The sequence below is a fragment of the Cottoperca gobio genome, chromosome 16 (assembly GCF_900634415.1).
Source record: "Cottoperca gobio chromosome 16, fCotGob3.1, whole genome shotgun sequence".
In the NCBI taxonomy this organism is placed as follows: Eukaryota; Metazoa; Chordata; class Actinopteri; order Perciformes; family Bovichtidae; genus Cottoperca; species Cottoperca gobio.
In genome coordinates this window covers 14,041,278-14,066,335 of record NC_041370.1, presented here as the reverse complement: position 1 = coordinate 14,066,335, position 25,058 = coordinate 14,041,278, and the positions used below count along the sequence as shown (strand labels likewise).

Genomic DNA, 25,058 nt, shown 5'->3' with positions numbered 1-25,058 from the left:
TCGCTATCGCTCACAGCTCACACAAAAATGACGAGCAAAGCGTGTTTCTTGTTCAGTCGTTGGTTACAAGAACCAACACAAAAGTGTCCTTAAAGCTACGGAGAATGTGAAGACCCAGTGGATAGACTTTATTTATCATGGAAAAGTGTCCATAACCGTTAAAAAAGCTTGTATTGTGCGCCAACCATTTTACCTGGGACTGCTTTGTCAATGAGGGCCAGTACCAAACAGGGTTTGCTTTAAAACTGAGGCTCAATACCTAATTTTCCGAAACACAGAGTCAAACATGGAAGCTGTAAGTTCTGCCTTTTTGTTTTGTTTTACTTCCATGGTATGTAGTCTACGATGGAGCAATGTTGTAACGTGTACAAGTATGTAACGTTAGGACTGAGAGCTCAGATTCACAGATACAGTAGGTACTGTACTACTAACCTAGTATTATTGACACACAATAATGTAACATAAACAGTCCAGGTCAATCCTGTTTCGGTCATGAAGTCTCGCATTGTATTTACAAACAACACTTGAAAAATGTTTTTTGATATGTCACAGCACAGGTTACATATGTTTTCTGTAATCAATTTGTTTCTCTGATAAAAAATGATTACACTGATTCCTACTGTTGCCATAACTACACATTTGAGCTGAAGTTGGTGACGTGAGCTGTAAGTGTTTCCTGCCTACAGGCCGGCACATCACTACAGTTGAATGCAATGAAGGAGGTTGCCAGACCGATCCCCCACAGAGACATAATGTTACCACACGACTGTCTCTGAGGACTCTTCAGCCTCACTTCAGAAGTACAGGTTTGTAGCATGACTCAGTATCACCGCTGTTGATAAGGTTTAACAATGAGCTGTTGCTGCCTTTATTAGTTGTGCTTATCGTGTACCATTGCTAAGTGGGCAATCTCGAGTTTCATCTCACTGGTGTTGGCACATCCACAATAAAAAGACCACCGAAGAGACCTCGTCTGGCCATTGAGGAGGAGGCAGGAGGAGGAAGAGCAAGATTTATTTGAAGGCAACTCTTCAATGGTGGTCTGAATATCCATAAATATATCCATATATATATATATGGTATATAAGGTCTGAAGAGGAACCTGCATTGTTGGAGACGCCTGGTGTGACTGGATTACATTGTCACCACCCGTTTTACAAAAATACAGAAATTCCTGAGGGAAAGCAAACATCACCCATTTCCATCTTGCACATGAAGAAAGGTATATTTCCTTATCTTTATGTGCAAACGAGGGGAAAGGCACAACAGTGTTGACTGTGTGGGTGATGAGTGTTTCCTACAGAAAGCACATTGTAGTTTAGGCCACACACACAGCAGTTGTATTTCAAATGCTTTTGGCACATAGCAATATTCTGTATAATTACACATATTGTAACAAGAGAACACATTGATTTTGATATGTTGCACTGTAACAGATCACTCAACTTTGAAGTCCTTATTTGGATTACTTATTAATAATCATTTAATTTAATCTTCATTTGTAGAAATTACGAAGCAGCTGGAAGAGAGTGGCAAGATGAAGGACTATGACACACTACAGAAGTGGATTCCGAGTTCATGTTTGTTTTTACGAAGGGACAATGCACACTAATTAACATGAGCACTTGAGTCCATCATGTAAATGTCATAATGTATACAGGCTCATTTTCATCTGCAGTCCCTGGCAGGTCGAGGAGAACTTGTGAAACGTATGCAGTCTCTGCTATTATTTATATTTATGATTATCTCTTGTGTTTGCACTTTAAGACTCTACCTGGCTACCATATTGTACAACACAATGTGGACTCCAGCTCCATACATGGATGAGGTTTTGAAGATCCCCATCTCAGAGGACCTGTGTGCATAAAATGAGCAGGAGGACAAGGAGTAGGGCTCGATGGATGATCAATGCATGAGTTATCATGTTATTATCATATGTTATGACAATAAATGCATTACATTATCGGTAAAATGTCTAATGTGCACAGTATCTGCTGATTCATGAATTTGGGGCATTATTCAACTTTAATTTGGTGTGAGTTAATCATACCCACTGAATTAATGTAAAGAAATATGTAAGCATCAAATCTTACATATTTATATTCATGAACAGCATTACTTGTAATCTAGTTTGATTTCACTACTTTCTTCCAGGAGTATTGTCCCTTTTAAATACTGATTATTTAATCTTTTTATGATTTCTGTATCACCAAAACATTCTGTGTATACTATAATAAGGTCAGAAAAATATATATATTCAAGGGGAACAAATGGTTGGTTTGGACTACTCACAATGTAAACATGTAGCTCTGCTCATATATGTTAAATTATTTGCTTGATTTTAATCCTTAATGTTTTTAATCCTAGTTCAAGCATGTAAAGCTCTTTGTAACTTTGTTTTGAGAAGCGCTTTTTAAATAAAGTTTATTATTATTTATACACCAAGGCACATAATGAACATGAAAACTTGGCTGTACCTTTTAATCTCATACTTGCCAGCCAGGATCCTTTCAGTGTAACATTTACTGAGTTGCATCTTTAATCACATGTTTGTGGATAATTTAACTGACAGTTGCATAACGTTAGGTAAACCAGAGTCTTGTCAGGCTTGTTTTGCACTCACAGGCACGAGGTTGTGCCAGCTTTGAGTCTGTTATTTTGACCTGGTGTTCCTGGCACGTACAGTTTCAACACGTCCTGTGATTGGTGGATTTGGACCAATGGATGCAAACATCTTTGGTGACGGTTAGGGTCGGGAGGTTTTTGCGCGAAAAGGTCCTGCAGATGTTGGCGGTCTGAGCAGAGAAGAAGAAGAAGGAGAAGAAGGTCTGCACTTCATGCTGAGGCACTTGACGGTGAGAACAATGCTTTTGTGCTAATGTTTAATGAGGCTTTCAGACCATTCAAACAAAGTATTGGCAGAGTTAAAAGTCAATTTGGACACTTTGCAGCATTATGAAGACGGTTCAGCGTCACTGAAGTCAACTGTAGTAACGTTATTTAACGTACTTTGTTGCCATGGGCGCTGTGCAGTAAACGTCAATCTTAATATTACGTCAAAATTCAAAAAGCTTTTTTCTTTTGTTAAATAAGGTTATTCTAACACTATATCACATGCATACTTTATTCCAGCATCTTGCAAGTTTGGCTGAATGTATTATTATTTTTTGTCTAAATTGTCTAAATTGCGAGTTTAGCAAGTTAACTAACTTTAGTGGTCTTGTCAGGAAATGTACTTTTCTTGCGCTTATAATATTTACTTTTACAAAGGGACGTTTTGTGGCTTTATATTTCAAGTGTGTGTTTGTGTCGTAGAGCATTTATATCGCCCCGCCCCCGCCATTTTCCTAACAACACATGTTATGGAAATGTGTGCACTCTCCAGCGTTGGGCCCCCAAAAGCGTCACCTTTATTTCCCACTCGTGATTAACTCACATCATGGTCTTGCAATGCCGCAGACCCTTCCACTGTGTGACTATCACTTGCTAATACTATACTTTTAGTTTAGGTATCAGTGAGGTGGAAAACCTGTTCTGCCTGACAAGTCACGTCATGTTGTAACCTGACAGATTATATAACGTGTTAATGTACACTATTGTGTGCAACTATGCAGCACTCACTGCTGTGTAAATTATATCTTATGCAAGAAAATATTACTGATTGCATCCATGTGTCATCAAATTATACAACATAAGTATACATGGAGCAATGAGGTAATCCACTAGTCTTAATATGCCCAAAGCAATGTGTGTTTTGATTCTACGAGCCAAAGAAGGAGGGAAACTCAGAAAACCTGACTGGCTTTTTCAAAAGAGATGGTCGCATGCTTGACCGATTATCTATCAAAACATGAGCTGTGACTGTCAGCTGCAGCACTTCTGCTCCTGCTAAGAGGACATAGACACACTGCTAAAGTAGCATTCTTACATATGTGGACAATTGACCAAAGTAAAAATAAAGCGTATCCAAATTGTACAATTAGACATGGATTGCTTGATAATAATCTATTTTTCATGTTTTTTTTCAGTGGTATCAAAGGAAATATTTCTGCTGAAATGGAAAGCTTTGGAGGTAAGTGTAAACTGCGCATATAGTTCTGAAGATGAGTGGAGTACAAAGTGGAATTACAAAAACCAAAATTGCTTTGTCCTTAAAAGCTCTGAAACCACCTGCAAGACTCAGAACATGTTATTCAGCTCTAAACAAGTAACTGAAGTCTTTTGATGTGGTTGGTTTTGGTATAGCAAGTTGCTAAAATGATCTGTAGAGCTGCACTCCTACATCACTTAAACACATTTTGGCTTATGTTTTAATTTCCCCTTCATTGGAAATGAAAAATGCTGCCACACAGCAGGGATCATTGTTCTTTTCTGACCTCTCTGACAAAGCAGGCAGCAGGAGGGCGGCTCGACCTCCTTTATTCATCCTCAATCAGACAATGAATCTAAATTGAAAAATCGAAAAGGATGGCGGTGAAGCGATTATATAGTTAATTAAAAATATTAATATAAATTAAAAATGTGGCTAAATTGTGACCATGACCCTCATCCCACATCTGCAGATATCCAAGTGAAGGAGCTGAGCAAGCGGGCGTCAGGACAAGCATTTGAGGTCATCCTGAGCCCCTCAACTCCCGATGGCAAGAGCGAATTCCCGTTGTCTCCTGTTAAGAAAAAGGAAACATCGCTGGATGAGATTAAGAGGAAACTGGAAGCTGCAGAAGACAGACGCAAGGTATATAACAAATTGCTACCACTGAGAACACCACTGACTGAGCTATAAAGCCTTGCATGTATGTTTAGGATTCAGATTCTCACTGCAGAAGTTCTCTTTTGTCGTTTTGTCAGAGCCACGAGGCTGATGTGCTGAAACACCTATCTGAGAAACGAGAGCACGAGAAGGAGGTCATCCAGAAGGCGATAGAAGAAGACTGCAACTTTAGCAAGATGGCACAGCAGAAACTCGATCAAAAGATGGAGGCAAACAAGGAGAACCGCACCGCTAGGATGGCAGCTCTCAATGAGAAATTCAAGGAGAAGGTAAGCTCCTCGTGGCATATCTACCTATGTCATGATTAATGTTGAAATACTGGAAACTACAGTGTTGTGATGCTTCTGCTTTTAAACACTAACAGGACAAGAAGCTTGAAGAAGTGAGGAAGAACAAGGAGGCAATCAAAGAAGTGGAGAATTAATTAGTTTATGATCTGGAAAACAGTCTTTACATCTCCAAAGATAAGCTTTATTTTTTATTTTACTGACACTGACCCATTGTATTGTTTGTTGTGTTAGTACTGATTGTGCTGTGCTATGTTGCATTAAAGTTACACAATGTTAGATTGGGTGTGGATATAGTCAGATCTTTCTTATTGGCAGCTGATTAGACTAGTTTTTGTGGTACACATTGTATTTTTTCATTCCATTGTAATAAGTTGGTCCTAAAACTGTTAAAATGCATCATATAATAGTGTTCTGGTACTGTTGATATTGTTGCATGTTTGAAAATAGACTACTGTGCGATACCAAGGTTCAATCATTAAAGTCCATATCCCCAAGGTATTTTTCTGTTGTGTGTCGAACACATTTGTGTCTCATGAATATTGAAGATAAAATGATTATATTTCTGTACCATGTGATAAAAATGGGCACACATGGAATTAAAGGAGTAGTAACGCTTACTAATACTTTGACGCTGCTGACACATAGTGGCTGTCAGGTAATCTTGTGATAGTATTGTTACCTTTAGAGGAGTGCACAAAATGAAAACGAGGGGGTCACCACATTGAAGAGCGATGGAAGAAAGAACATTTGTTATAGACAATTGTTTATTACTGTATTGTTTTATCTCTTAGGGTCTTCTATACAAATCCTTCAAATAAAAAACAGAAGGACAAAACCACTAACAGCTCATGTCCACAGTGAGGCCACAACAGCCAAAAAGAATGAGAACCAATGGTTTAAAAGATTAATGAATGAAGTAGGAGGCAGGATTTAACATTAGCGTCCATGTATATATACTTGTTGTACAATTGGGGAAGTTTCCATTACACAAATTCACAGCCTTTATTTGGACCAATAGGTTTGGATATCATAGTACATCATTAAAAAAGGATGTAATCTGTATGTACTGCATCATAACTGCTGTTGCCCCAGCCAACAAAACATGTCATAATGTTTCTGGTCAATTACGGAATGATTTTATTAAATGATAAAGGGGAAAGATCACTCTTCAGTTTACCTGCACATGACCCACACACATAAAACCAAAGATGATGGCTCACAGAAGACTTTGCTTCACTTAAAGGGGTCCCACAAAAGATTGGGAACCACGGCCAATGTGATAATAACAATAATAATGAAAATACATGATTCATGGATAACTATGTTTCCGCAGCGTGTATCCATCAATTCATTGTTTATTCCTCCTGAAAGTGTTAGTGTACAAAGCTGTGGCTCTCTCACTTGTAAGCCGTGATATCATCATGCATAAGCAGATAAATGGACCCAGCACTGACTGTTACAAGTTGTCAGAATAATTACATTGTCACACACTCTTGTAGTGAACACAGCTTTGGAGACATGGTGGCACAAAATCAAGACTTCTTCATCTTTTTTTTGCAGCGAGCCACACTCATCTGTTGCACGTGTTGAGTACACAAAGTGAGTCTTTGGGTATTTAGGAGAGATGACATTTCGCAAATAGTGTATGAAACTTCCCTAAAGCAGTTAATTGCAACAGAGGCCATGTACCACATACATTACAGATATGCGGCCACATGAGCTGCAAAGTTTTGTCTAGTAATCAGAAATCTTGCACAGACTTGCAGTCAGTGTCTTGCCTGTCACCCATGTTGGAAATGTCACTCAGTGCCAAGTTGCATTTTGTTCAATGTCGAGTACAGAACAGTTGTGGGTGTATGTGCTCAGCGATTTTTCTAAAAGCTGCTCATCCTGTTTGAATGTTTCATTTCTAGAGGATGTAGAGTAGATTGGATATCAGGATTTTATTTGATTAGCTATTACTTTTGAATTGGCCAGCACTGATGTAAAATGGTCTGTTAATGTATTAGAACATTTAATTACATTTGAGTAATTTAAATAATTTATAGTGTCATCAAGGTCTTATTTAAAAGGATTTAACTTCAGAGGTATAAGAGTTTTATACCGGATCTTTGAAAGATGCTGATAATTGAACTATGCTCAAATATTTGCACATGAATATTATGTCACACTCATCGCTAACAATCTTCAGTTTACATCAATAATAAATGAAAAAGAAAATCAGACTGCCCTTAAATCCGACAAACGACAACAGAAACATTACTTTTTTTAGAAGTTGCACCTGAAATCAGTACATATCATAACCGTGTTATGATTGCTTTTCAAGTTTCTTGCTGATTTAAAACGCTTGTGCTCACAGTCTGATGATGTTCGTAGAAGCGTATCATAAAAAAATATACACATAGTTGGTTGTGTTTGGACTGAGTCTGTATTGCTATGCACACACACCCACACAGTGCTGCACAATCCCATCTTTGTCATGTGTTGGGAAGAAACTGCTGCACTCATCAGCCCAGAAAGCTGCTTGTCCTATAGCGCAGTGTTCCTCCAGCGACAACACAGGGGACAATGGCTGGCTCCACTCCAAGATCACTTTCTCAGCCTGTGCTGGATGTTTGGAATCCTGCTCATGAGCATGACATCACCAATGCGTTATCATCACCAATGTTATCTCTATAGCTCTATAATATGAATCATGCTCTGAGCTTCTGTTCTAACCCTTTCCTATGTTGGCCTTTCTCAGGTTAATACGCAGATCATCCTCAAGTGGATACATATCCAGGTGACTATAAACAAATTCAATGTTAATGTAGACACAGCCTGAATCCATCTCTGCTGCGAATATATACGGGATGGTTTGAAACAGGCAACATTGAAGATCTAACAAAGGAAATGTTGTTACAGAATGCTACATAAGTAAAAGGCACAGGACATAAAACTAAATTGACCACACACGTCAGTTAGGCTTGTTTTGATCCGGCTGGATTAGCACTGTAATTTGGAATTCAATTTAAAAAGCCAAAACCCTGACAAAGGATTGTTGTCCAATACAAAAACGTGCATGATATCATGCTACAAAAACTAGCTTTGAGGTACTATCCAACCCTTATTTAACTTTACATTTGCATGGGTCATTTTAGTCACTGTCCAATTCATTATTTACAGGCTTAACATCTCATTTAGTTCTCAAGGTTTATGGAAACAGTAAGCATGTTGATAGACACACGCAGGTGAGATATGCAGTGGTGGAATGAAAAAGTGCATTTACTCAAGTTCTGTAGCCTACAATTTTGACATACTTGAGTATTTCCATTTTATGCTACTTTATGCTTATCTCATATAATCATATACCATAACATTTCAGAGGAAAATATTGCTTTGACTTATTTGACACTTATAGATACTAGCTACAGTTGACATGTGATATGCTTATAACATATGATGCAATACGAGACTACTAAACTACCCAGCAGTATAGAAAGTATCTACAATTAGATCCACATTGACAAACTACATTAAAAACATTAAACATTAAAATGTGCTTACTTTGCCAATGATAAAAACAGAATGATATAATATTTTATTATAATATAACACTTTGAAAAGGGCTATTCTTTCTCATTACTTTTGCTACTTTGCTGATAATTCTTCTGTACTTATACTTAAATAACATTTTGAATTGTGAATTGGAATTTTACGTCTAATGGAGTATTTTTAGACTGTGGTATCTTCTTCCACCACTGGAGATATGTGCAAAGATGTTAGCAGGAATGTGGCACGTTGGAGTCCAGAATAACCTCTCTAGTAATGGCATTATTAATTATAGAAAAAGCTTCTATATATAAAGTAAACACATTTTTGAGTATTGTGGAGGGATTAGGGAATATTCAAATAGGGCTAGGCCTATGCATCATGGTGACCCCTCGTTGGTTAAAAATAAGGTTAATAATTATAGTTGAGTATGAATAGTAACAATACATGACTTTTAAACAGCTATACATGTTTGATAAATCTGAGGTCAACTATAAAACAACTAACGGTTCCTCATTAGATAGAAATGTGTCATGGGAGTGTCATACATTCATATAGCAGTGGAAGAATTTCAGTGGAGAGCGGGTGGACTGATAAACCAGGCGGCAGCTGTCATTGGTCGATACGATGTGCGCGGTAGCAGGAAAGAGCAGCACCGTGTGTTCTGATTGGCTAGAAGACCCGCTCGTCAAACTGCCTGTATCCTCCCAGCAGCTGCGCGGTGAGAGCCGCCAGGCGCTTCTCCCATCACGGTCATCCTCTCTCCGTCTTCATACAATGTTATCTATATTCTCTAAACCATTCATCGACTGCTAAACTCAAGGTTTTGGATTGATTCTACCATCTACAGGTACGTCCATTGCATTAGTCGGATGAATTTCATCTCGAAAATGAAATTATTGTTTTCCGGTAAAATGCTAAAGTGACATATAGCGTGAAATACGTTCAGATGCACCTCGAACGTCAGTTTTCATGAATGTGCAGCGGTATTTTCTTAATTCAACTCTAAACAGCACAAATCACAGGTTTGCGATCCTCGAGGCTCGGAGGAAGGATGAACGCAAATTAATTTCGGACACTGGGTCTCAAATATTAACCGACATCAGGTGCAGATTTGCTTGTAGGAATTCACTGCAACAGGCCTATTTAGGCCTGGGTTGAATACATACAATTTCCAAAACAGCCTTCCTTCTTATAGTCGAGCATCTTTCTCTACTACTAAATATTCTAAAGGATTGCAACCTTTGCTGGAAATGGAGGGTGTGGACGTCGGATGGGGTATGTTACGTAATCTCTTCCCATTCATCATTCCACGCCTTTCCTCCTGAACCTCGGCCTGTGTTCATCCCACACAGCCTGATCTCTGTGAGGCAGCAGTCGCTGCCCTCCATACATCTCATGGAAGTAAAGTGCACTAACCCAGAAAGATCTGGTGTGGCCACATTAAATTCAAAATATGCATTACTGATTTTAACCCTGGTCCTATGTATATGTGGAGAGGGTGCTCATATTGGTTATAGCCCCAAACACTAAATCTGTAAAGTGTGTATAGTTCAGCTTACTAAACTTGATTTTTAGGACCAACAAACAGAAAAAACAATATTTGTTGCAACACAAATACACCCTAACCATCCTCAGGTCATTTCCAGTACTATGATACTTTTTGCAACAATTTGAATGTAATTGATTTTGGAAAGAAAGGTCAGGCCTTTTGTCAACTATCTTCTACCATTTATATTATGATGGCTATCTTTAAACATCTCTGGGTGTCTTAAACCGGATTAGCCAAAAACAGACACCTGCAGGTTTTTATTTTTTATAGCATCACTTCCACCGTCTTTTGCATTAAAAACTGTTCTCACATCGACTCGTCTTAAACACGGACGCTGTAGGAAATATTGACGATTTTTACACTCTTCAGGAAGTAATTTCCCGTTTGCAATCAGCGATACTGAGAATTGAAAAAGAAAGCCTCATTGTCAGAATTTATGACTTTAAGGGCAGCTGAGGTAAGAGCTTTATTGCACCTGAGGTCCTGTGGTGTGCATCAATCCAAGTGATGCATCATGTTGTTGAGCAGATTCAAAGGCTCTGGGACACATTCAGAGACACCATTCAGATGGTCGGCCGAGCTTATTCAAATGAAAACACTTAAAGCTGCACTAATAAATATTTTTGTTAAAATGTGAATGGGACGTCAGTATCACACAGGATTATCACTCAACAGTGCAATTAAGCTCTATCAAGCCTTTTAATCCATTGCTTATTGTTTTGGTCTTCTGGCCCATTATAACTCCACTCTCATCAACCTCGATTCCAGCCGCAGCAGGCAGCTGCTTTCAGTAATCAACCCACTGTACACTGCCCAGCACCAAACAGCACACAGACATGACTTAACATGACTAGCCGGTGAACATTGAGGAGCATTTAGCAGCTAAAGAGATGGATATGTTTCTTAGCAGTTAGCTGGTGGAGACCAAAACAGAGCTAAAAGGAAAGTAAATTAGAGAGTTTCATTAGTCAGGTTGACAGATACATACCTGATGAATGTTAATATTGCTCTGTTATGTTGACATTTTTGCTATAAAAACTTAAAGATTGGTAATAATAAGTCAATGTTGTGTTTTTCAGCTTGTTCCACTAAATAACACCAACACCAATACAAATCAATTATTGAAGGTTTATGGAAAAATGTCATCAAGCATCCCATCTTTTAATTATTTGTCCTTTGACCAGATGTTTTAAGTTACCTTGATTGCAACTAATGATTATTTTTAGGATCAGTTAATACTTTTTGATAAATTAATTTGTTCTAGAAAATGTACGAACAGTAAAAATGCCCATTACAATTTCCCAGAGCCACAGGTGACACCTTCAAATGACTTGTTGTGTTCGAACAACTGTACTAAATATAGTCAATTCAGAATAATATAAAATGGACGACCAAACTCTGGAACCAGACAATATTTCATGTTTATGCTTTATAATTAATAAGTAAATGATTCATTGGTTATTTTTCTGTGCATTGACCCATTGACTCATACACTACTCTTTGCTGTGTGATAGTAGTATTGCAGGAACACCCAATGTGTACATGTGCAGATACACACAAACAAATGACCGTAGCTCAAAGCCTGACAGATATTGACTAACCGACTGTTCGTTCATTCTTTCCGCCCTCCTCTCTGGCCTCCAGTTTGCCATGGCGACGGTGGTGATGGAGCAGATTGGCCGCCTGTTTATCAACGCCCAGCAGCTGCGTCAGATCCCTCAGCTGCTGGAGTCGGCCTTCCCCACGCTGCCTTGCACTGTGAAGGTGTCCGATGTTCCCTGGGTGTTCCGCGAACGTCACATCCTCACCGGCTACAGACAGCCGGACCAAAGCTGGCGCTACTACTTCCTCACCCTCTTCCAAAGGCACAATGAGTCCCTCAACGTGTGGACCCACCTGCTGGCCGCATTCATCATCCTGGTGAAGTGGCAGGAGATGTCGGAGACGGTGGATTTTTTGCGAGACCCTCACGCTCAGCCCCTCTTCATTGTCCTCCTGGCAGCCTTCACCTACCTCTCCTTCAGCGCTCTCGCTCATCTCCTCTCCGCCAAGTCCGAGATCTCCTACTACACCTTCTACTTCCTCGACTACGTGGGGGTCGCTGTCTACCAGTACGGCAGTGCCCTGGCGCACTACTACTACGCCATAGAGAAAGAGTGGCACACTAGGGTGCAAGGGTTCTTTTTACCCGCTGCAGCATTCTTGGCCTGGCTTACTTGCTTCGGCTGCTGCTATGGCAAATACGCGAGTCCTGAGCTGCCAAAGTTCGCCATCAAGCTCTGCCAAGTGGTGCCCTCAGCTTTGGCTTACTGTTTAGACATAAGCCCTGTGGTCCACCGCATCTACAGCTGCTACCAGGAGGGCTGCTCCGACTCGGTTGTGGCGTACCATTTGTACCACGTGCTCTTTTTCCTAATCAGCGCCTACTTCTTCTGCTGCCCTCATCCAGAGAGTTTGTTCCCTGGGAAGTGTGACTTCATCGGGCAGGGCCACCAGATCTTTCACATATTCGTGGTGGTGTGTACCCTGACGCAGATCGAAGCGCTGAAAACAGACTTCATGGAGCGCCGTCCCTTCTACGAGCGCCTTCACGGCGACCTCGCACACGACGCCGTTGCACTCTTCATCTTCACTGCCTGTTGCAGTGCCCTTACTGCGTTTTATGTGCGTAATCGTGTCCGTGCCTCTCTGCTCGAGAAGGAGGATTAAGAGTTGAAACGAGAAAAGAAAAAAAGCCTAATTTATTTTCCTCTGTAGTGACCATTCATTCAAATATGTCCAATGTTTTTGTCGATGAAAGTTATCAATTTGTGATAGTGACTTGTCATTATTTCTTCTCTATGTGATCTGCCAAACAACAGTGAAAAAAAAGATGGAGGGTGTGTTTTTGTGACTTACAATGAAGAAATGGGAATCTTCTAATTTGTCTGTAGCAATACAGGTAGTATTTAAACACTGGAAAGAGTCCCTGCATCTCAACTCTGCTCTTGTATTAGTCTGTTTTTAGTAATGGTCTAAAAGAATGTGGTTTTACTTCACCGTACAAAAAATACACTTTCTGTCAAGGTGAGCAGGAAAACTAAGAGACTAGTTTCTTAAAAATGCCTTTTACCAAATTGTATTTAGAATAATCTGACTGTTTTAATTAAATTGTAACATTTCAAATCATGCAAGCATTTCTTTTTTACAATTGTCCCATAACACTTTGTATATTTCAGTCAGATAATAATTCCAACCCAATTTAAATTGCTGGTCTTGATATATATTTCTGACACTTTTGATTCTGCCCCGCTCTTTAGGGATCAAAGCAGGGATTCAGTTTTTTTATTTATCGAGGCGCTAACACTGTGCCACACTGATGTTTAAACATATTCTCGAGAAGTTAAGAACCCAATTTGAAAACCAAATATTGTACCTCTTATTAAAAAAAAATAAAAAAAGAGGAGATTTTCTTTGGGTGATAACGTTCTGGAATTATGTTGAAAATGAGGCTGGCTCTCAGTATTGGTAAAGAGATGGATAGAAGATTACTGATGTCTCTTTGTTGTCGTGACAATGTTGATCTTTTTTATTCAAAGGGCTGGAACTTCAGCTTTTGCCTTTTCATCTCCCATGATGTCAAAGCTTTTGCGCTCATTGTTTTCATTGTCGGTTGATCAGATTTGAGTCACAAAAACCGCGTCTGACTGGTGTTCTGCTTTCAGTATGTTTTCTTTTTGTATGATGAATATGTACGTGCCTCTATGCATGTGTTTTGGTATATACTATGGATATTAAGTGTGTGAATGTCTATGAAAGCTTAGCCTTGCACTTCTTTCTTACCCTGTAAATAAGCTGTATTTCTCTAGAAAGTCATTTGCATCCCATTTTCGCTCCACCTAATAGCACTCAGAACTGAATGCATCCTTTCTCTGGTGGAAAACAGCACATTACTGTCTTGATGCATCCATTCAGAGTGTGTTTTGTGTTCAGTGTCCTGCTGCCTTTGAATTCATTGGCTATGAATACATAATTTCATACTGTTGCACTGTTACACTGAAGAGTCCCTATCCCTCTTTTCTCTTAGTTTGATGACTTTTGTTATAAAAAATATCACACAGATAAGGCTCACTGATAATGTTGCTTAGATTTTTACCTCACAAAATCTTTAAATGTCAGAAATGATCTATATTCCTTACAGCACTCTCTGTTCATGATGGTGTTTAATGTGCCAATGAATCTGTTATTGCTTCAGTGACGGTACTACTGAGAGATGAATTCAGAGACAGACTGTCAGAAGTTGATAAATGATGTCTTGACCTGACTGCGAACATGTTACCGGTGAGATTGAACCTTAACCTCCCTAAATATGAACCTTTCTAACTGTTGGCGTTACTGACCTGGTCTCATCATGCACTGCCTGAAATCAACACTGTACATACTGTAGCTGACAACACTGGCTATGTTTACATGCATGGAGGAATCTGTTGTTAATGTGGTTATTCTGGTTTTATGTTGACTCTAACTCAGAGGATCCTCCCTTGTTGTGCATGGTTATAAATCCATTGGCAACAAGATAAAGGTTCTCATTCACAAGGCTGATTTTTGTAGATCAAGTCTATGGCGTCATCGAAAGACTTCGTTACAGGCTAATGATATCCAATTGGCAAATGAAGCCTGTAAATCTCTCACCAGCCTTTCCTGTGACGTGAATTTATTGTCCTGATCAAAAGAACCAAAAATATTACTACTGGGATTATAATTTCTGTCCCATGTGTTGGAGCTGCCGGAAAGTGACAAGTTTGTTTGACGCAACATGGATACTCTTATCACAGAGTATGTAAGTTGCATGCCAATTAATCCTGAGATCTATGGAATATGGCCAGCACGTGTGTGTGTGTGTGTGTGTGTGTGTGTGTGTGTGTGTGTGTGTGTGTGTGTGTGTGTGTGTGTGTGTGTGTGTGTGTGTGTGTGTGTGTGTGTGTGTGTGTGTAAACGTAGCCTCTGATGCCACCCAAGGTTTCCTTTCATCCCTTTATGAAAGCAGGGTGAGAGGGACCAGAATGTCTTCTGCCTCTAAAAAAATATTTGTGACTGTACTAATATTCTGTTGTATTTAAGAAAATAAAGTGTTACAGTAACTTCCAATTTTCCTTTTTATTTTTCACAGGTTAGGGATTATATGGAAGCAGAGAAAGGCCATAATGATTCGACTCTTATTAGCAACTGAAAACCTAAATGTCACCTCAGCTGGGTGTGGAAGTTTAAATGGCACTGAATGCATATCATTTAGATACTCTGCAAACCAACTGTATGAGTTTATGTGGTTTGAATTCCCCACTTTGAAATTACCTCTGGCCTGTTATTTATATGATCCAATGTGAATCCAAGAAGAAGAAAAATAAAAAAATGTTTTATTGCAAAACCGACTGTTTCCAAAAATATTCAACGCTAAATATTAATATTCAAGCTAAAATGAAATGGTATTTTGGTTGTGGTTTTTGCAATTAGGTTTCCGGCCTTTCTTTGGATCACAACACTTCATTGTCTCTATATTTTTAACTCATTGGAGCTTCCTTGTCACTGTATTGCACATGTGTACATTAAGGTCTGTGCAGCATTAGCAAATTAATTGAAAATCTTGGTGAGACTGACGGTTTATTCGGGTTCATTTTAAGCGCATATCATCGTAAATCTTACATTTTAAGTGATTTCCTAACACACAAAATATGTCAAGATACAAGATTGGTTTGGGGCCTAACTGGAGACTGCAGTTCTATTTGGCCTGTCTTTTCACTTCGCAGACAATAAAACTGTTCTGAATGCAGATATTTAACCCAATACCCTCACCAGTAATATTTATGGTCTCCGAAATGAACAGGCAGTTATGTTCTGCTCAGACCCGACTACTGGCAGAGTAATGGCCCTGAACTGCAGATTATGAGGTGCTAAATGTAAATAATAGACAGTTAAGACAGATCTACCGTAAAATCTAGCTTTCTCAGACATGTCTGTTATATTAGTAGTCATTCTTTTAACTCCACCAGAGGGCAGCCTTGTTGTTCAGTAGGACTGTTGCAGTTCGACTCTGAAACTGACTCTGAACAGGTATTCTGAGATTACAAGTTATTCTTTAAAGACAAAAGATGTATATATATATTGTTTGTTATATATATATATTTTGCAAGAGTAAATAATTATAACATTGCTGTTAATTGCAAGAGCCTTAATAAGGAAGGACCAGTTAGTCACAAACATATTATAGAAATGATAAAATACAGTTTATAACATCCAGTAAATCTGTTTTTAAGGATAATGGCCTTAGATGTTCAATAAGTTAAACAGTAGTGTCTTCAACGAGTCATTGAATAACTGGATAAGCAAATGCTATTATGTAAATTAGATGGCACACATGTTTATCACAATTTAGATAAAGAAAGCCATTCTGACACTGTTGGCCTGTTTACTACTGCAAGTTAATACATTAAATGTACCATCATGTTGTACAAACATGCAAAACAGATGGCTTCTCTCCTCTGTACAGTACACATGATTCTAATATAGATAAACACACAATTATTTTTCTTCATGGCCAAAGAGCTCTAAATTGTATCTAGGACACACAATCACAGTAACTCTCACAAGATTGATTTCATCCCCCAAACACCAATGTTAACAATAATTAATCTTTCCATTAGGGGGCACAAACGATCTGCATTACTGATGCATCACGGCTCTTTAAAATGAACTTGCAGGTCAATGAAGAGAGTTCTTTATAAATGCATTTTATTGATGGCGATGCCCTGCTGTTGTCACATATCAGAATATTCATTTCAGGCCATCTGCAGCCTGGATTACTGAACAACACACTGTTTGCCATTACCTTTGTCGAATTAAACCTTCAGTGAAAATTAACAAAAGTTCATTATTGTTGTAAACATTTGCTTAATCGACTAAGAATAACATTACATGATAAAATCTAATGTTATTCATGCAGATGTGCCTGTGGGAACAATAGTTGGCTTGGCATCTTGCTCCAGCTGCAACCTTGTGGGTGGCATATATTGTTTATGTATGGACATGTATGTATTCTCTGTACGCGTGTGGATGAGGTGGCTCGGGTGTTAATGCTTCTTTTTGTTTAATAGTGTCTATATATTATGTTTTTGTTTCTACATTAGTATGAATATGAGGATGTGTGTGTGGGTTTAGCATCGTGCCCTTTGTTGATATTTGTCAGGAGCTTTGCTTATGATGATTAAGCTGGCTCGTACACTTCATCACACGCACACACATAACATTCATATGCTGCACTAATTAGAATATTGGTACATTTTTCGGTGATGGAGAAGAATCATTGAAATTTAAGGCAGAAATGGGCTCCTGATGTACCTACCCTGGGTGTGATTAATTCACAGTAGTACACACTCAGACGGTCTTAAATCAAATGGCAGAGATAGTGATAATTGCCTTACAGCCTGCTTCCTGTCCTCTAACTATCAATTGCTTCCCTCGACTCCATCAATTTTCATACGCCTGTTTCTGGAGCGGCTCACCGTCTCTCTCCTCTCAGCTTCACTCCTCTCCCTCCGTCTTGGTTCCTCTCTCGGCAAGTTGCGCTACAAAGCTACTGCTCGTCTCCACTCCCCTTTTAAACGCTTCATTTGCTTTGTGTGATTTGTATCAAGGTTGCCGAGGTAATATTGGGTGGCCTTGGTTTCCTATCGTGTTTTGTAATTAAAGGTTTGACTTGCTAGAGGGAAGGGCTTTGTTCAGAGTTATTAAATTGCCTCCTCTTTCTGCCAAGTGATAGACAGCCAACTTATTTTTCCATCTGTCTTTTTTTTTTTGATGAACCTCTTCTGTGTGCCAGGTATTTTGTTCCCACATCCTTTGTTATTGTGGCATTTTTATATGATTTCTCGCTTTTGTTATTACGTGGAGGAAAGCTTTGGGAAAATCACCGCGTTATGAGGGATGTAATCATATGAGGAACTGAACAAAGCTTTATTAGACTGTAAATGAGAAATGAATGGAAAGAAAAATGTAATACCTGTCCCTGCAATGTACTCATGACCAATAATGGTACTGAGTCAGTGCATGGGAAAATATAAACAGCAGGACTAGAAATATTTCTCTCCATTAGACCATATTTTTTTATATCATACAGTCAATTTAATTCTCATTACAATTTAAACAATTGTCTATTTAAAGTATAAAACGTTTATTGAAAAGATCAATCAAAGTTATTTCTTTAGGTTTAAGATGTTCAATTGGTTCGTTGAACAAAAGCCAGATAACATTTAGTGCTTTCTACACCTACAGGCTACAACTCATTCCCCTAACATCATGCAGGGGTTTGAAAAATATGTTATCGATCTTGTGTAGACTTAAAGGGATAGTGTTGGGAAAGAGAAGATCAATACCATTATCATATTGGTCCGTTAAATATGAAGCTGAAGCCAAGAGATGGTTAGTTTAGCTTAGCATAGCATAAAGACTGGAAACAGAGGAGGTAAACAGCTCTTTCCCAGGAGAAAAATCAACCTAGAACTAATAAACACATTATATATTCTTTGATTAATCCATACACAAACAGTGTAAAGATAACAAGCTGCAGGTTAATGGGGGCCTGGAAGTTGCTATTTGCGGCCAAGAAATAGTGCGGGAAATAATAAGCAGGATGTAACATGAGGTGCTTTTTGAAAAACACTTTGGAGAGAGCCAGGCTAGCTGTTTCCCCCTGTTTCCAGCATTTATGCTAAGCTAAGATAACAGTCTCCTACCTCCAGTTGCACATTCACCCGCATCCTACCAGAAATACATCTGACAAACAAGGACTACCGGCCCCAAGAAGAAATTCCTGTAGGAAACAACCCTCATAGAAAAATTGTAACTTATTTCTTCTCAAAACAATATTAGTTATATAAGTAATTTAATCAGAAAAAAACTAACCAATTATTATTTTTGTGAAGTGCAGTTCATTTGCATATTGTGTGATGTGAAAATAGACAGAGCACATGAGGAAATCTGTGTCTGCTGCATCTGTGTCTGTGTCCTTGAAAATGACAGACAGTAGTGTGTGTGATACTTAAAATGAGGACCCATGACAAACACAAACTCAATAAATAATGCCATCTATAAAAATGGCTTATGTGGAATTGGGTACTTTGGACTGATACGTTGGTATTTTTAGAAAGTGCTAATTAAAACATAAATCAATGAAATGAAGTCATAGGAACACAATGATTGACAAAGTCATGACAAATTGTAACGTTGGAATAAAGCACCTGTGAGATATCAAATAAATATACCTCTGGGTTTAGTGAAGTAAATAATGAGATTATTTCACAATAAGTCAAACTATTCCTTTTAAACTACACACAAACAATAACACTTTTCAAAATCCCCAATGGCTCTATCTTCTCAACTTTTTTTTTTAAATACATATTTGCACTTCTAAGAAAAGAGACCTGGCCTTTCTGTAGTTTTTAGATGTCTATTCTTGGGTTCAAGTTAGAAACACTTTCCATGCTATATTCAATACCACACAGTCATCGTACTGTGTGGTATTTAACAGAGGAAGACACTGCAGTAGACCGCTAAAAGAAACAGAAGTATGAAATATATATAACGCTACATGAGGCATGTATATTGTGAGGTTTCAGACAATCATTAGTAGATTTAGAATGAATATCATCTTTACACAGTGAGTCACTGGCTTTGTAAAAACCATCAATGGGTCACTGGCTTGTTGTATAGTCTAGTTATAAAGTATCATGAGACAGCCAGCGTCTGTCTTCGTGGTCTCACAAACATTGCTTTGTCCTTGCTGACATTGATGTACACAGTAGCGCTCGTACAGCATTGTCAGAATTGACTACAAACGTAATAGATTCAGTTTGTTTCCAAAAGAGACACTTCTTACCTCCTCTTCATCTTCATCTTTGCTGTAGCCTCGATGCTACTTGCTTCACCAATCAGCTCGTCCATTGATCGGGCCTATTCATCATGAGCCGGTTGTGGAGATACTGGAGGCTGGTGGAGGTGAGGAGGAAGCACGTATGCCCTATCTGAAGGTCTCTCTCTCTTGCCAAAGCCTGTAGCAGCTCAGGGATAATGAATTATCTCCTTCTGCCCCTTAACCTCTCTGTATACAGCAGGGTTACAGACTCCCAACACATTATACCCAGATAATCAGAAAGTGGGAAACTTTAAGAAGCCTGGACATTATGTTTTTCTCACAGCCGGCTTGTGCTAGTGCAGCTTAGGGGGTAGATAGAGTAGTTCTGTGGGCGTTGTTGTTTGAATAACCTTTTAGTCCACTACGAGTGGAGACATGACGGCCTGTACTCCATTCTTCTGCAGCACTATTTCTTTACTATAACCTAAAACCTTTCCATGAAATCTGATTTTGGCTGTACAGTACAATACTGTTTTCACACTAGAAAAGTCGCCATGATTGAAAACATTTTCGCTTATCACTCTTTCACTCACAACCTACATGTATCTGCCATGATAAACTACCTCAAGTTAATACAGAAAACATAACGGTGTGAGCTACAGTTATAACAACATTAAACAAATAGTTTTCATGGCAAATGGAAAATAAATCAACGGTTGATTTCAAACCAAGGATTTGATCAGAGTATATAAAACATAATGATACTATTAAAACTTTCCGGATACCGGTTGGCTCATCTGTGAACTTCCTTGTTTGCAAGTACGTTGATTACACCTATACCTTAGTGAAATGTATTGATGGAAGTTTTAAAAATACTATACAACCCTTATCTATTTAAAAAAATATAATTGAATGACCAAACACAGAGAATTGGCCAATACAGTGCATGCTTTTTGGCGAGGCCCTTGCTTACAAAGAAAACCCTGATTACATCCTTGGGCTCTAACCACATCTTCCTCTTCCTAATTGGTGGCATTCTGGAGCAAAATACCAAAACTAACAATCAAAGGAGAAAACAAATCGAGCTGTGCTCGCACATCTCGGCAGTTACAAATGTAACGTGGATCAAATGAGCCGCTGGTTACACAACATGCATGACATGTGTAGTCTATGTTAACGGACGAAGAACTGATACATGCAGACAACAGCGAGGATTTTAACTCAACAACCTACAAACACAACTTTATATTTTCCGAAAACACCTCTGGATCTTCATTTGTTCCCGTCACCTGCATAGTGGACGAATCCTGTTGATATTTCTCATGGATGTTTTGCAGTGAGCACATGTTGACGGGATGAGGTCATGATGATGATCACATTTACGTAGCAAGAGAAAACGTGTGTGTTACATTTAAGACTCATGTTAGTATAAAACAGTTAAATATATTCATTCCTTTTGTCCTAACTAGCAGTATAATGACTATATTGCACATACTGTGTATACTGTATGCAGAATAGCATTGGGACAGAGGATTTGCATAATCTGTTTGGCTGATTTAAATATTGAATACATTATAGTATTGATGGTTATGTGCTTGTCAAAATGTCAAGCCCCTGATCCTCTTACCCAATGTATATCTTCCATTGTTCACATTGTGCCTCATATAAGAGTCTTTATGTTCCAATTCTAAAAATCCATCACCTGGTGAAGAGTCCCTCCTCCTCCTCCTCCTCCTTCTCCACAGTATGAGTTTTCTCAAAAGGCTCCAGATGGCTCGGCATCTTTTTGTTGAGGCCTATCCCTACACTTCCTCCGCTCATCACTGTTCCTTGATGTACACTATTCAATTACCCATGCACCTGCAGCACCGGTTTCCATTTCCCGACAGAACTGTATGAACAAGGTTTTCATGCATGTTGCTATAAAAGAGAAGCATTTTTAAGTCTCTATACAATCACTAGTTTTTACATCTTTACAATATTCTATAAGTCAATGTTGATCTATCTCAAGTCAACGTTGAGAAGTTTTATGATGAAGCGTTTAAAATAACTCCCTCCTCCGAGTGAATGACAAAAGTCTTGAGCACGACAGAACAATGCTGGAGATATACCGAGTTATCTATTTTCAGTTTTCAGTTGTAACTCAGTGTAATTCTTGGATTATGCAATTGGATGGGTTCAGTTATTGTTGTGACTTTTTCAAGGATTACATCCGCACCGAGGATTAGTACAGAAATTGTTAAATTTAATTTTGGGGAGGTACAGAGATGATAAAGAGAAATAGTGTTATATGGTGTATTGGCTCAGTGTTGCTGAACAGACTTGCTCTTCTTCAAAGAGCAAAAGACCTGAGAGCCGCTTGAAACTGGCAACCCTCTCTGATCCCTTTTCTACAGCCTAAACCGGCTTATTCAGCAACAGCTGAGCATCCGGTGGGAGGCTGATTTTGTGCAAGAAGTTGTGAACCAAATGTAGAGGAAAGGCAGTCACAGCAATATAAAAACGTACCAGTAATAATAGTGATTGCAGGAATAAGAAGTGAAACTAATCACTATACTTATAAAAAAAAAGAAAATCTATAAAGAGTGAGAATAAATATGCCCATGCTAACTCCTAGAAGCAAAATCAAGATAGGAAGTGATTCTCGAGCTTTTTCATGTTTTAGGGATGTAAACACATTGCAGCTCTGATAAACCCTTTCCCAGCACTGAGACAGATGAAGTTAGAGAAACTTGAAATAAATGCTAATGTTACGCCACGTCTAATGGATGTGTAAATATTCAGCTATTTGCCAGCACTTCACCATAATACCACATGTCAATGGCGTGTACATCTTGTTTCATTTCCCACAAGTGGTCTAAAGAACAAGTAATGCATTGTAATGTGGTTATTTCTTTTAAAAATATTTTATTTCTTTAATTATTATTGAAAATGACCACAAATACTGAAAGGACCAAGAGTCTAATCTCTCTGTACATTACAGATTACATGCTTTTATAAATTGCCATTATTTACAGCAAATTAAACTCTACACATGCTATCCTCCCTCAGGCAGGAAAGCACACGGTAAGTAGTTTTGAAGTGATTGCTTATTGTTGAACTGTTGCCATTTACCTTCTATATTCATGATGCAATTCAGGGTCATTTTGTAGCAATTACAAAGCCTTACTTCAGGTTTTTTCAACTGTGCTTGTTTATTTTTCAACCCCTGTGGTATGGAGTCATTACTTGTCTAAAGAGCTTAATCGGTGTCAGAGAGTAAAATGTAACTTGCCTGAAATAAACATGTCAGATGAGGAGCCACAGGTGGTTTTGTACACAGATCTAAATTGGCTACTAAATTCAAAATACAGTAATCTTTGTTAATTGGCCCAAAACAATCTAAACCTCCAAGTCCTGTGTACATGTAACACATCTTTGTTCTTATCTGTTGAGGAGGTGAGTTGGGAGTATTAGCAAAAAGACTGTGAAGATTTATAAAAAAAAGAAGATATCCTCCCTATGTCCATCACTCTGAAACAATGCATATAATGTGATGAGTGTATCTTGACAAAATCTAAATAGAAGTGTCTGAGGGAAAACAAGGAATGGGTGAAGGCAATCGCTGTGGCGTAAAGCTCCCAGCTCTGTGAATCAACACGGGCTGATAGATGGCGCTCGGTCTGACAGCGCCGGCACAGTAACTAAATCACAAAGAGGAGGGGCAGAGCTGATAACAAGTCTGGGACCGTCAAACTGTTTCTGATTAAGGTTCTCTTTCAGTCTCTACATTGTGAGAGAGCAGTACTTTTAAACTTATTTTGAGAGTTTTTAGAGACGCTGGACGGAGGTGAAGAACGTCCGTCTCATCTCAATTAACCTGAGCGTTATTCTGCGGGAGTATAGCGTCTAGCATGATGTGAATTTAATGTGTTTTACATACAATCTGTATAAATCTTGATTTCAAACCTGAATTTGGACATATACCTAAAGGAATAGTTTGTGTAATGATTATTTTTATAGATATAACCACGTAGACGGGCTAATTACCAATTGGACATGTTAAAAATATGCCCAAAACATTCATTTATACATCTTTTTAGGATTCTGAAGAACACATTGTATATTTGCTGAAACTTAAGCATAACGCAGTGTGGCTGCAATCCATTTGCAGTCAATTTGAAGATTAGTTATGGTGCTATTTCGAATTTATTGCAGCACTTTCAAGTCCAAATAAATCAGGCTTTAAATTTGATAAAAGATTGATGGTATGCTCACTTCAAATAAATTCCTATGCTATGAAGATAACAGTGTTTTGCATTTTGGTGGAAACTCAAGAGTCCTCTAAAAGAATATGCCCTTGAAAGTGACCACAGTGTATTTCAAGCTGTGTGAAGAGCAACTCTTTGTGATTTAACGAAGCACGCACACCCACGTCCACTTGTGAGTCATCTCCCTCTGCTACGTTGACAGTTGGCTCAACAATTTATATGGAGAATAAGTAAACTCACTGTTGTGAAACCAGACTTGGCAACAACAATTTCTGAGTTAATGCAGCAGTTTAAAGTCAGATCTATCTTAATGTTTTATTTATTAAAAATGTAGGTTTAGATATCCCACCCAAAATGAAGACGTGTATAATACAGCAAACTGTTTCATTTGAATTATGAATTATGTGGTAAATGCTAAATGTAAAATGTTTAAAATACAAAGCTAATAGTTGTTAGAGAATTTTCTTTAAGAAGAAACAAAACAAAAACTTTTTTATGGACAATGTTTTACATTAGGATAGAATCGTTCTTGAGATGATATTTAAATCAAATTAATTTGCAAAATGAATAAACACGTACAAGTACAACTTTATCTTCTTTAAAGGGGCAGACTGCCGATTTTACACAAGATCAGTTCACTTGTTATGGTTAGTCTTACTCAGTGTGTGGAAACTCTCCTGTGATTTCTGAAGGGAGCTTTTCATCCGTTGTTTTTCATTAACCCAGATGATGTCATACTGATGTAATTTCAGTTGTCTCAGCTTGGACTTCAAATTTTTAG

At 38.4% G+C, this 25,058-nt stretch overlaps 2 protein-coding genes across 2 annotated transcripts; both read left to right on the top strand.

Annotated features, from left to right (window-relative positions):
* Window positions 1–2,737: 2,737 nt before the first annotated feature.
* Window positions 2,738–5,559, top strand: stmn1b (stathmin 1b). The gene is made up of 5 exons (XM_029451605.1): window positions 2,738–2,855; window positions 4,029–4,072; window positions 4,563–4,735; window positions 4,849–5,040; window positions 5,136–5,559. The coding sequence occupies exons 2-5, from the start codon at window positions 4,057–4,059 to the stop codon at window positions 5,193–5,195; spliced, it is 441 nt and encodes a 146-aa protein (XP_029307465.1). The 5' UTR covers window positions 2,738–2,855; window positions 4,029–4,056; the 3' UTR covers window positions 5,196–5,559.
* A 3,746-nt stretch (window positions 5,560–9,305) lies between these two features.
* Window positions 9,306–15,271, top strand: paqr7b (progestin and adipoQ receptor family member VII, b). Its single transcript, XM_029452197.1, has 2 exons — window positions 9,306–9,442; window positions 11,789–15,271. The coding sequence occupies exon 2, from the start codon at window positions 11,795–11,797 to the stop codon at window positions 12,851–12,853; it is 1,059 nt and encodes a 352-aa protein (XP_029308057.1). The 5' UTR covers window positions 9,306–9,442; window positions 11,789–11,794; the 3' UTR covers window positions 12,854–15,271.
* The last annotated feature ends 9,787 nt before the right edge of the window (window positions 15,272–25,058 follow it).